Genomic DNA, 13,595 nt, shown 5'->3' with positions numbered 1-13,595 from the left:
TTATGTGTGCTGACAGATGTATTCCTGGACTCCTCTGCTAAAACCTCAGAACATTTCCCCATAGGCTGTAAGAAATGATAATAATGTCTTTTATTTGGAGAATAATAATATTTACTGAACACATATTTAGTGAGCATCTGCTATGTGCCAGGTATGGTCTCCGTGCTTAGACCATAACATGTCTACCCTGGTGGAGCTTGGATTTGAGCAGAGGACACAGAAAAGACACAAGAACAGAATAAATAAATTATAGGATATGCTGAAAGGTAAGTGCTGTATACAGGGCAGGCTTCACTGAGAAGGTGGCGTTTTGAGCAAGGAATTGAAAAACGTGAAGGAGTTAGCCAAGTAGACTCTGGGGGGAGAGCTTTCCAGGCAGAAGAACAGCTAGAACACAGCCTCAGCGAGAAGTAAGCCTGGCCCCTGAGAGCAGTAGAAGAGGAGTTCAGAGGCATTAAGAGGGTGAGAGGATCCTGCAGGGTCTTACGAGCCACTATAGGACCTTCCACGTTTACTCTGAATTAAATGGGGAGTCTCTGCAAGGTTTTGGACAGGGGAGTAACCTGATCTGATTTATAACAGGATCACTCAGCTGTACTGGATGAGGACCAGTCAGGACGGCCATGGCTATAAACCAGGCAATTATATCCTTCTTAATATTTCTGGAGAGTTTACCTTATGCCAGGCACTGGGCCGACTTCTTGCTTTATATTGATTTTCTGATGTGCTCTTTTGCTGTTAATATTTAACAACTTCTACAAGAGTCTGAAAGACTCTTTAAGTACCTAAAAGGGAACAGTTTTAAGTACACAGTTGGACTCAGAATTGTGGTGAGATGAGGGCATTGTCTTGTTAAATGCTCATTACAATCCTGTAAGGCTAGAGCTGTTATTAGCCTGTTTTTCAGATGAAGAAAAGACGCCTAGAGAGCTTAAGTCATTTACCCGTGACCACACAACCAATGATAGAGCTAGGATTTAGACTCCTGCATCCCAAAGCTCAGGCACTTTACCTGAGACAGTTCTGCCTTTTGCTTTAAAGCCTCTTTAGTTTCTCAAAATGACCCTGTGAAACAGGCATGGCAAGGACAATGTCTTGTGTTTCAGATGAAGAAAGGCTGAACATTGAGCAGGGGTAATGGTATCAGGCTTGCTGTGTCATTGGTCACAACAGACTTCAGAGATGGATCCAGAGCTGCTGCATACAGCTGCGCAAGTTGTGTACTGCAAAACTCTCAAGGGCACCATTCACATTTGTAGGCCCCAAATTGAGGTGAGATTAATAGATGAAATGTGTGGAGAGTAATTCCTAGGCCCTGAAACCTTTGGGTAAAAAGGTGAAATTGAACTTCTCACCTATAGAATTTTAGACTAGAACTAATTCTGGTCACCTACCAACAGGTATCAACCTGGAGACAAAACACACTATCTTCAGTGACTGCATAAATAGGGCATAAAAATAATAACATGAGTAGCTACCATATGATGGGCACATGCCACATTTAAACCCATGCAGCCTCTCATTTAACCCAAATGGTGACACTGGAGGTAGGCACCACTGTTACTCACCACAGAGATGGCACAATTGGGGCTTAAAGAGGTCAAATCATTTAAAATGGCCCAGCAAAAAGCTTAGTATTCTATCAACACCTGCAGAACCAATAGCAGTAATTTCAAGGACTCTGAGAGAAGAGACTAGAATGTGCTGGAAATACACTCATCTTCAAACAAAATGGACAAGAGGAAACCATTTCTGCCAGTGATTCCTAAGTGGCCTGACCTTGTATAACCTTGGACTTCTTTTTGGAACTCTCCCCTTTCTCAACAGACTCTGTGTTCCCAAAGATTCAGGTCAACAAGCTGCATTTATGATATATTGTTCCATCAGTTTTTCCAGCTTTCATGAATGAAAAACGTCAGCCAATATTTTTGGTGAGAGTAAGAAATTCTAGGGCCAAGACCCTCTGTTGATATAATTGCAGCTCAAGCAAAGGCACTGGGCACTTAACTCAAGGTTGAGGACAATTAATCTGTGTTATGTCATTTATCTACATAAAACCCTCTAAAGGCACACATCACCAAAGTCATAGCTAGCTACCCTGGGACACTGATAGAAGGGAGGGGTGCTTACACCAGGGGGGGAGCTCAAGCTGATGAGAATCAAATCAGGGGCACCACTGTTGTGAATATAACATGGTGGGAGTGAGAGCTGCCACTTGGCCAGCACCGACCACGTGGCCCGCGTGGTACTGAGGGCTTTGCCAGCTTCATCTGACCCATCCCTGCAGCCCCTCAGCAGGAGGTAGCCGAGGTCCTTAGGACCTGATGGAAAAACCAAGTCTTCAAGGACACAGGGAACTCATTAGAGATCCCCCAGCTGGTAGGAGGGAGAGCAGTGCCTCATGACCAGCTCTGGGAGAAGCCAAACCTGTGTGCTCAGCCACCTTGCTGCTTTCTCTACATCGGTCCTCACACTCTAGCTACATCAGAAATATGAAATATGTGCAGGGCTTTTTCCAAACACAGATTCCTGGGCGCCATCCCCAAAGTTTCTGATTCAGGAGATCGGGTTGGGATGGTGGGGTGGGGGATGGTAGATGGGGGGGATTTACACATCTCACCTGCTCCCAGGTGAGCAGGTGCCAGCCCGGGGCCATACTGTTCTAAATTAATTAGTCTCACTTGATTGCATGCAGGTAGAATGCCTGGATCTGGAGGTTTCTGGGCACTCCTCCCTGTTACCCTGCCTCCACTGCCGCTATCTCTCTCCTGGGCCCCAGTAGACCCAGCCCATATCTTTTGGACCCACATAGCACTTACCCGTGAGCCAGTCCAGCCCAGCAGGGCAAAGGCACGGCGCTCGTAGGGGCACATGACTAGGTCCACGCGGATGGCCTTCCAGGTCTTCCCCTCCTGCTGGCTGCACTTGCCACTGTCCACTCTCTGATGGTGCAATTTTAAAATCAGAAAGCATTTTTGAAAATGATCTAAAGCATCCACCTTCCTGCTAGGCAACTTTAACTTTTCAAATGTCGACTCCACAAGGTCACAGTATAAAAGTAATCCCTGAAAACAAACAGAAAGACATCAGGAAGACTCCCCGGTGGACAGGGTCTGCCGTTTTATACTGGGCTCTTAATGAATGCTCTCAACAGAAGCTTCACAGATTTGAGCAGAACGTGGCCATGTTTTGTCCTTGCTGTGTGAGTCCACTTGACCACGCTGGGAGAGGAAGCCAGGAAGTGGATGTATTATCTTCTCTCTGCTGCAGAGGAACTTAGCAATTAGGCCAAAGCTCCAGAGAACCCCTCTCCTTACTTCTGAATTACAAGTCAGTGCTCAGAAACTTGCCTTATCCCTTTGAGGACAAAGACTGTCACTCTGTCCGCCTTGAGAGTGACATAATGTTAGTGATGGTTATGTCACCTACTGCTCCTGAGTCAGAAAGATAAGAAGTGATTCTAAGATGTGCCCAGCGATGCCCCAATTGTCTGCTCGGTGGACAGGCAGGGAGATGGCAGTAATAAATGCTAAATCTGAGTGTCAACTAAAAAACCAAATAACCTTGAAAGAATTCAATCATAGCTATTAGGGTATGTGATTTGTTGTCCTTAGGTTAGATGTTCTTGAATTTTATCATCAGAAGCATTTGGAAAGTTTGTCACAGCAGAGTTCGTAGGGCCCTGTGCCCAGAGTCATTCAGTGGAGGGAAGGAGGGAGGGCGAGACTCTGCATCTCTAACAGGTTCCCAGGATGCTGCTAGTCCAGGAACCACAGTTTGAGCACTACTGGTTCTGTTCATTTTGTTACAAGGAATGCTTTGCATTTCTTCTGCAGCCCTCCAAGAGACATTGTTTTGGTTCAGCTAAACGTTGAAGGGGATCCTTTTTCTGACCTCAAAAGAGGGAACTCTAGCCCTTCAGTGGCTCCCCCAGGAACGCTATTAAGAACACAGCATTTGGAGGGGACTGAGAGGGAAGCACTGATGTCCTGGAGACCCTCTGGGGAAGGTGGCAAATGTTGCCCTAGGGTGATCTAATCACCAGCTCAGGAAAACACAATTCTGCTTTTTAATGAAACTTAAATAAATTAGTACATTACAGCAGCCTTTCTTTAAATTTGAATTATGTACATTTGAAGAGTGAGCTATTAAAATATTCACAAGTCTTTCTTTAAAGTTAAATTTGTAAAAATACCCACCTCCCGCCAAAATCCACAAAACTGGCTTTCTAATAATTGTAAGCTGTGTTTGCACTTCTGCCACACTGGCTGGTCCTAGACAATGGGCCATCCTTGGGAGGGGTTTGCTTTGAATCTTGCAAGGCATTTGGGAAGGCATCCTGGAATAAAATGTTGCTGTCTGCTTATTTAGGCATTTCCCTCTCCGTCTGCTGCAAGGAACCGTTGTCAAACACACACCCCACACACACCCCCACACCCCTGATGTTGCTTCCTATTCTCTAGCCTGGGCTGTTTTGGGGCTCTATGTTCTACTGTTTCTTTCCTTGTTGCCCCCCATTTCCCCTTCGGTAACTTCTTTCCTTCTTTGAAAATTCCTTTGAAGTTTCGGGCTCTGGCTGTAGATGTAAACATTTCCTACCAGCATGTTCTTTTCTTCCTACTGGAAACTAAGTGACTCCTGACAAAGGAGAGGGAGGCCTTCCCCTGTTCCTCCCTCCCTCCCTCCCTGGGGTACTGTAGGAGAGGAGCGCTCAGCTCCCGAGGTTCCGCTTCTCACAAAGAGGGAGTCCCCGTGACCCCAAGTTTAGTATCAGGTTCGCCAGCGGAGCAGGGAGGGTTGAGAGGCTAGAAGGTGAGGCCCTCCCCTTATTTGAGGGCCACGAATCATCCGCCCTTGTGTTCTAATTCCCTGCAACCCCTTCTCAGAAGACTCTACATCCCCTACTCGAAATCTGTTTCTCAGCAGGAGTGAATATATTCTTTTCCCTAAAGAGTGTAAATACTTTCAATCTCTCAGCCTTCCAGGGATGAGAGACCAACAGAGGAGTGAGCAGCGCTGACCAAAGTCCCACCCACCAGGGTCCAACCCCGTCCCTCCCTCCAGCAGCCCTCCCCTCCTTGGGCTGAGCTGTGCTGGCCAGGGAGAATTCAGGATGAAGGAGCCTTGGCCATGGGGACCCCCACCACAGAACAGTGCTCTAAGCTCCTTTTCCTCCCTCTCGGCGCACTGACCCAGGGCTCTTCTAGAAGGCTCGCATTCAGAGTCAGCTGACAGGCAGCTCAGACCAGCCCTGCCAGGCTGTCTTCACAGTCATGTAACGTAACGCGTAATGTAACGTGACGTGATGTAACGTAACGCGTGCGTGCTGTGTGAGTATGCGCATGCGTATGCCTGCGTGGGCGATCACCCGGATAATCTGGAAATGCGAGTTGGGGTAAGAACGTCCGTGGAGTGAGGAGAGAGGTTGAGGTGGAAGTTATGCACGCAGAGTTCCCAGCCAGGGTGGGAGGGACAGGTCCCAGGCTACGGGGATGAGGGCAGAACTGGGACACCCCGCTGGCCCTCAGGGTCTGCTTCCGGAGGCCTGTTTGTCCGCGAGGGAAGAGCAGCCACGCCCGCTCACTTCCGGGTCCCCTCACCTGGCGCCGGTCCTGGCTCTCAGCAGAGCGCAAGGGACAGTTGCGCAGGCGTGATCACGCTGACAGCCTGTGTTTAGCAGGCGTTCGACCCTACTAGTCACTTTGTCAAGCGCTTTATCTGATTCTCCGTTAATCCACGTTAATGAAATGGCAGAGCTTTGATATCCCTGTTTCGTAGATGAGGAAGGGTTAAGCAAAGCGCCCCAGGTCATGCAGCCAGTAAACGGCAGGGTTGTCCTTTGACAACGTCCTAAATTAAACCCACAGGCTTAATGTTGGCCTCCACCCGCTGGCCCATCTCTTTGCTTGGAGGGCAGACATATGACTGCCTCAAACGGAGGAAAGACAAGAGGAAGGAAGGCTCCTTGTCCCCATGGCCCCATTCCTCCATCTCTGTCTTAGTCCGGGACAGCCTCAGGGCATGGGGAGCGTGGTGTCTAAAAACCGAGGCTGAGGGGCACCTGGGTGGCTCAGTGGGTTAAAGCCTCTGCCTTCAGCTCAGGTAATGATCCCAGGGTCCTGGGATTGAGCCCCGCATCAGACTCTCTGTTTGGCAGGGAGCCTGCTTCCTCCTCTCTCCCTGCCTGCCTCTCTGCCTGCTTGTGATCTCTGTAAAATAAATAAATAAAATCTTTTTAAAAATAAATAAATAAATAAGTAAATAAAAACTGAGGCTGAATAGGTCCTCACAGGGAACCCTGGCCTTGCAATCCCCACCCAGGGCCTTAGTGCACTGTCTATGCAGTGTACTTAGAGTACTATCCATGAGACAGTCCCACCTTTCCTGCTCAAGTAGAGCAGAGGGACCCGTGTAGGTGGGGCCGACTCTTCCTCATGCTGCCTTCTCCTGGTTTGACCTGTGAGGATCACTCTCAGGGTCCCTGGATCCACTCTTCTGAGAAGGAAAAGGGGGCTGGGGATGGCCTTACAGATGAATTTGGATCTGGTTCCCACGTGGGGTCCTCCCTTCTTGTGCTCTTGTTTCCAGGGTGTTGTGTTTCTGGCTCTTACTTTCACTTGATCTGAGGTTTCTCTCTTTCTGCCATATCAGGGAGCATGGCCCACACCCAGCAGGGGCCAGCTTGCTCAGGAAGGATGCAGCTGGGCCAGAAAAACACCAGCCCCAGGCTTGTCAGCCCACCACTCCTGTAGGTCCCTGGGGTGGAGCCCTCTGGTCTCTTTGGGAAGTAGAGTTCTCACTGGAGTGGGGCACCAGTCAGGGCCCTGCAGGAGGCTCTCCCTGCTGCCCATCCTTTACCTCCTCTGCTGGGCAGTAGGTAGCCTAGGAGAAGTCTCATCTCCTCAGTGGGTCAGTGCTTCTGAGCTCATCTTGTCTTCGTGAGTTTCTTTTTTCCCATCTCAGGACAAAGTCAAGGTGGTTGTTGAACAGAAGAGAGTTCCAGGCACCAGCGAAACCTCCTGGCTGCTTCTATCCCAATACCAGCAGTCCTGCCCGACGCCTAAACTGGGCTGCCCATCTCATACCTCCCAGGTCTGTACATGTTCTCCATTTGTTTCGGAGATGTAATGCTCCTGAACGTCCAATACAGAGACATACACACCCTTGGCCCCATTGGAAACAGGACAAGTGTGTATATGCAAGATTGATATTCACAACATGGACTCTAGGACCCCAGGCGGATAAGTCTCATTGGGTGTCATGTGCCATTGTATAAGCTGTTGCAAATCATTGACAATCAGATAGTCATTACAAAATTATGAGGTAAACAGTATGCAAAGTTCAGTGGTATTAATGGACTGCTTGAGTGTCCAAACATCTACTTTTGATCCTTCTTCTTACCTTCCTTTCCCATAAGTTTATCACTTTCGGTAAAAGTTGTTCCTCGTCTTCATCTGTTGACCCGGGGCTGGTAATTAAAAAATCTACATCATGCCCAATCTTCTTACCTCTGAACAAAAAAAAGTATAAAATGGAAATGAATTAGTTTTTTAGCTCCCAATTTTTAAAAGTCACCTTTGTTTCTATGTCCTGTGCTCAAGCTTTGAGCATCACAAAATGCACATGATAAATTTTTTAAAAATATCCTTGTTGTACAACTCTACTCTTCGTAGAATAACTTTATGACAGAAAAAAAAATCCCACATAGTACGTATGTGATTACATATTCGTGGGTAAAAAATAACAAAGGAAATGATTTCTTCTGCACTCACCCCCACATGTCTATACAGAGACAAGAATGTCGACAAGCAAACCAAGAACTATGATACAAGAGAGGGCTCTCGGAATTAGGACATTGACTGAAGGCATTTTCTTAGATTTGATCTTCCTCTCCCACTTGCTCCCTCACTTCAAACTTGGCTTGCCAGGATGGCCAAAAGCAAACAGGTAAGAGGGCCACAGGGAGAGCTGGAGGAGTGGAGGGGTGGGAGGCATGGAATCTCTTTCGGGAGGCACACATTTCTGTGAAGAGTTTGTTCATTCTACTCATTGATTTGGCCAATATTTCTTGAGTACCTGTTTTATGCCAGGCTCCTGGTTCTCACAGAGCACTAACGACTACAAACTAAGTGAGGGAAAGGATGTATACAAACAAATTACTTGGCAGGTAGCCCTGAGGTAGTCTGTCTGGCCAAGCCTGGAGAAGGAGGTGGTATCTGAATTGAGTCTTAAAAGATGAGGAGAAGTCAGCCAGGTGACAATTTGAGGAAGGCTAGTCCAAGCAGAAGGGACTGACGAGCGAGTCATAGAGGCATGAAACAGCTCTGTGTGTGCAAAGACAAGGCATTTGGGGTTGCTGGGGTGGGAACGTGAGGTACAAAAGATGAGACCACAGAGACAGGCTGGTACCAGATCACCAAAGGCCTTTGTGTCATGCTTGGAAGCCTGAAGTTCTGAATATAGGGAGCCACTGAAGGTGTTAGAGCAGGAGAGGCAAAAGGAGCTCTCATTATCTACCTCCGGAATCCTCCTGTCATGGTGACGAAGGCTTCAGGCAGAAATGCCCAGACGGCCTCTTTAACCAGCATGCCAACTGCCTCTGCTTCTTCCCTGGTTACGCAGCTGACGAGGTCTTCATAATAGAGGAATCCTTAGGGGCCATTGAACAGATAAATGGAGAGAGTGACACGTGACATGACCAGCCCTCTGTGGGAGGGGATTCTGCCCCCAGATAGAGCAAACATGACCACAGGCATCACCAAACTCTTTCCCAAGAGATGAGTGTGTTCTCTATGCTTTTGGTTGTGAATTTTTCATGGTAACGATGACGCTGCTTTCTGACTTGTAAGAAAGAGACTTATAATTGCCTGATGAAGAAAGAGCCTATATTTCATATCCACCTGGAAAGCAAGCTGTTCATATAGGACTTTTTATTGAAGAACCAGCCTTCTTGACCAATAAACTGCGTCCTATGAATCTTGAAAGATAATGCATATAGATTTAGGAGGGGAAGATTCGGAGTTGGAAAGTGGTGGATGGAAGTTCAGACACAGTTGTGATAATGATTTGGTTATTCCCGCAGACCCATGGAGGGAGCTCCCCCCAAAAATTAAAAATAGAATGAGTATGTGATCCAGCAATCCTGCCTCTGGGAATACATCTGAAGGAAATGGAAATGCTATGTCAAAGGGATTCATGCAGCACCATGTTCACAGCAGTGTTATTCAAATAGCTAAGACTGCTGTCTTAGGAAACAACCTAAATATCCAGCAGTGGATGGATAAAGGAGTTGTGGGGTGTGTATGTTTGTATGAATATTATTCAACCACTGAAGTGAGGAAATCCTGCCATTTGCAACTACATGGATGTACCTTGAGGGCATAATGTTAGGTGAAATAAGTCAAGAAAAAGACAAATACCCTATGATCTCACTTAAGTGTGAAATCTAAAACCAAAAACTCGTAGAAGAGAAATCAGATTTGTGGTTATCGGAGGCGAGGGTGAGTGGTGGAGGAATTGCAAGAAGGTGGTCAAAAAAGTATGAACTTCCAGTTACAAGAGAAATAAGTACCAGGGATGTAATATACTACAGGATGGCTGTACTCAACACTGCTGGATGTGGCTTGCTCTCTCCGATTGCAGTTTTATCGTATTTCTATTACATGTTGAAAGTAAATGTTTAAAACACGTTCATTTTTTTGAGCCTTTATTTGCATTTCTTCATTAAAAAAAGTGTACCACAGCCCTCTGTAAATGGAAACACCCAAGCCACCACCTTCAACCTGTAGGAAGTCCTGCCAGCCTTCAGCTGTCTCACCATAGTCTTGTCTTCTCAAGCTGGTGGGTCCTGAGCGGTTAGATCAACCATCTGTCTAGATTTGCACACTTTCCCTTCTATTTACTGGTGTCTTGTGGTTTCTAAAGCAGATCCACATTTGTGCCAGCAATGACTCTTGGTCTGCTCAAATATTTTTTACTCCTCAATCTTTACATCCATTTTCTGCCCTTGACTCCGCTCCCACACCTTTTCCCCAAGGGAGACAGCCAGGACCAAACGTCTAGAGCCAGTTCAGTATGAACCAGATCAACAGGGCAACCCGGTGTGATGCCTGGATGCAGGAATGACAGGGGCTCTCTTGCGGAGAGTCTATGCACTGTGCCAGGATTGGTGCTAAGGGCTTTGCCAGCATGATCTGATTTATTCCCCATTAACTAGCAATGTTACCCCCCTTTTATAGACACGGTAGCTTAGGCTTAGAAACTTGAACAAGCTTGCTCAAGATCATGCAGCCACCCAGTGTTAGAGCCAGGATTTGGATCCAGGTCTGTCTGATTCCAAAAGCTTGTGCTTTTAACCAAGTACAAAAAAAAGAGAGCAAACAAGTGACCCAGGTTCCCAAGGTTGGAGTTGAAGTTCAGCTGACTTAGCTCTATCACCACCTGATGAGCCCCTGACCACAGCAGGAGATCTGTAGACAGGACAGTTTACCTGCTTTCTGCATTGGCGTGAATTTCAGTGTTTTGTCCAGCTTTATTTTATTCAGAGTTCTGTAACCCATTCTGAACCATTTCTCGGAAGTCCTCAGTCCCACTCCAAACACAGAAGTAAAGAGCTGAAACAGGGAAAGGCATGCCTTTAGTTTCTGAAATGATCACTATGACAATGAAGCAACACTTTTCAAGGTCAAGGGATTAGGAAAGCACATAAGGAAATTTCTGACCCAGTTTCTCCTGAATATGACAAGCAGGTGGGTGATGGTAACTTTGGACAGAGCTTTAAGTTTCAGGAGGGTCCTCTCCTGACACATGTTATGAAAGGGAACAGAAGTGAGGAGGCGGGGCCTGGCACCTGCCCAGGCTTCTGTGTACTCTGATGGTCACTTGCCTGTGCAGTCCATGAGTGACAGCAGCTTCCTCTGTCAGGCACTCCTCTTGGCCCAGGGTCCCTTACACTCACTCATGCTTTGCATATTTTAAGAAGGATGCTCATGTAGGTTGTATGCATTCCTGACCATCGCCCAGCTGATAGCCCAAACTTGAATCCAAGCTGCCTGTACTCTAAGCTTTGGCTCCTGCCCACAAGCACCTTTAGGCCTGTGCCTCACCCCAAAACCGAAGGGCTGGGCAGAAATCTCTGTCACCTGCAACTCCAGGATGGGGCACACAGGGGGGTAATAGGCCCTGCTTCAAGGGAGAGCAGGATGCAGTGAGGAGCTTCTGACACAGGTTTGCTCTTTACCAGCAGGTTTGTTTTGTCCCATAGTCCCAGTGTCCCCATGATATTTGTACCCATGAGTGACAGATGCTAGAAGATAATTTGTACCTCAGCATAGCAGTAAGCTCATACACCCGTATTTATCTGGGCATCTGCTTCCTAGACCACAATTTGGACTGATTGTGTCCCCTTCCATCCATTAGTTGAAGCCCTAATGCCCTGGTGGTGGTATTTGGAGATGAGGCCTTAGGGAGGTTATTAGGTTTAGATGAGGTCATGACAGTAGGGCCCTCATGAGGGGACTAGTGTCTTAATAAGAAGAGGCCCCATAAGTGTGCTTGGGTGGCTTAGTAGCTAAGTGTCTGCCTTCAGCTCAGGTCATGATCATGATCCCTTGGTCCTGGGATCAAGGCCCACATCGGGCTCCCTGCTCAGCAGGAAGCCTGCTTCTCTCTCTCCCACTCCCCCTGCTTGTGTTCCCTCTATCGCTGTGTCTCTCTCTCTCTCAAATAAATGAATAAGTAATCTTTTTTTTTTTTTTCCCCCAAAAAAGAGGCCCCAGGGGACTTCCTCTCCATGTGTGTCTTGTGAGGGCACGTTGAGAAGGTGGCCATCTGCAAGCCAGGAAGAGAGCCCTAACCCGAACCTGACCATGCTGGCATTCGCTCTCATCCAGGCTCCAGACTCTAAGAAAAGTAATATTTGTTGTTTAATCCACCCAGCCTGTGGCGTTTTGTCATGGTAACCCAAGCTGATACAACCACTTAGAATAAGTAATAGGATTAACTGAAAAAAGATTTTCTTCTTCTTCTTCTTTTTTTTTTTTTAAGATTTTATTTATTTATTTGACAGAGATCACAAGTAGGCAGAGAGGCAGGCAGAGAGAGAGGAGGAAGCAGGCTCCCAGCTGAGCAGAGAGCCCAACATGGGGCTGGATCCCAGGATCCTGAGATCATGACCCCAGCCAAAGGCAGAGGCTTTAACCCACTGAGCCACCCAGGTGCCCTGAAAAAACATTTTCAATAAATACATCTAAAATTACTTACTTTGAAGGACTGATATCGTTCATCATTTAACACAGCTTTAACTTCAGAACTTTCTCCATCTTCAATAATTTCCTGCATGGATGGTTGAAAAATATTTTACAGTAGTGATGATGAAAAATCAGAGAGTCTAGGGCTCTCAATTTCCCAGATCTAGTAGCTTGATTGTTCAGGAAATGTATCCCTGTTCCCTCAGAATGTTTCCCTAGCCAATCTAGACAAAATAAGAGACTTCCCGTAAGTTTAGAAATCTCAGCTCATTCCGAGTACTCCTTTATAGTTATCAGGGATGAAGGCACAGAAGGGTCTGAGTCCAACTCCACAGAAACCAAACCAAAATGTTCACCAATAGTATGCCCAAATGTCTGTGATAATTTTCTCTTCAATGGCTATGAACTAGCTGAGACAAAAGGACTTCTCACCTGAGCAGGTTAATTTTGGAACCATTGAAAAACCAATCCAAGTTCAAGCTCTCAGGACGTCTAGCTCTAAACAGAATTGAGATGATTTTCCTTGAATATTTTACCTTGCACTTAACTTTATTGAAACTTACTCGTGGATGGCCACCTTTGGCTAGCGAATCCTTAAACATTATTATTACATAAATAATCCCCCATTCCTGGCTCTCTTGTTGGAACACACAGGGAGAGATGCTGAATCAGGTAAACTGCCTGGTCACTCCCACCACCATTCTGGAGGGCAGCATCCCGTAAGAGGAACTGAGGTCCTTCCCACAGCCTGTGTTTGAAGACGGACCATCCCCTGCTGTCGAGCGCTTCAGACACTTGAGTCTTTTACTGTGATCAGTGATAGTATGGGAGAGTTCTGTTTCCACTAGCTTTACCCCATGTCGCCCCAGCTACATGAGAATACTGGAGTAGGGAGTCTATCTATCCATCTCTCTCTCTGTCTGTCTTTCTATCCATCTATCCATCCATCCATTCCACATCTACATAGTTGACAGGAAAATCTATTAACTGCATTTACTTACCCCTCTTCCCTAGAAAATAGGACAAATCACATTTCACCCTTACCTCTATGATGCACTTCACTTTGTCCTCCAGGCAGGGAATTCCTTCTGTGTCCTTCATACTGATGATGGTGAATGGCAGGGATTTAAGTACGGAAGCTGCTCTCATAAATGCCAGGCAGAAGACTTCATTTTCTCTGAACTCATAGTTTTCAGCCAGTACCTCAAAGGCATCCTGAAGAATAAAACCAGGTAAGCAAACCACCAGTTGTTCCCGGCCCCTGAACTACCTAGCAGTCACCTGCAAATGCCTCTTGCTCTTCTTGAGTGTCGAAATAACTCCTGGAGGGTGAGATTGGCTCTCCCA

At 46.7% G+C, this 13,595-nt stretch overlaps 1 protein-coding gene across 1 annotated transcript in view; it reads right to left on the bottom strand.

The window, feature by feature from the left end:
- LOC111145199 (DNA nucleotidylexotransferase) overlaps positions 1–13,595 on the bottom strand; it is a 30,625-nt gene that overhangs the window by 3,615 nt on the left and 13,415 nt on the right. The window contains exons 4-9 of the mRNA XM_022499926.1: positions 13,293–13,463; positions 12,262–12,333; positions 10,490–10,613; positions 8,518–8,650; positions 7,402–7,510; positions 2,820–3,065 (exon numbers count right to left, since the gene is read on the bottom strand). Coding sequence (XP_022355634.1) covers positions 2,820–3,065; positions 7,402–7,510; positions 8,518–8,650; positions 10,490–10,613; positions 12,262–12,333; positions 13,293–13,463 — 855 coding nt within the window. The remainder of the gene's footprint in view (positions 1–2,819; positions 3,066–7,401; positions 7,511–8,517; positions 8,651–10,489; positions 10,614–12,261; positions 12,334–13,292; positions 13,464–13,595) is intronic.

Source organism: Enhydra lutris, unplaced genomic scaffold (assembly GCF_002288905.1).
Source record: "Enhydra lutris kenyoni isolate GAN:26980312 unplaced genomic scaffold, ASM228890v2 scaffoldscaffold12, whole genome shotgun sequence".
Taxonomy (NCBI): domain Eukaryota; kingdom Metazoa; phylum Chordata; class Mammalia; order Carnivora; family Mustelidae; genus Enhydra; species Enhydra lutris.
Note: the sequence above shows the minus strand (reverse complement) of the source record. Positions and strands in the feature narration are given on the sequence as shown.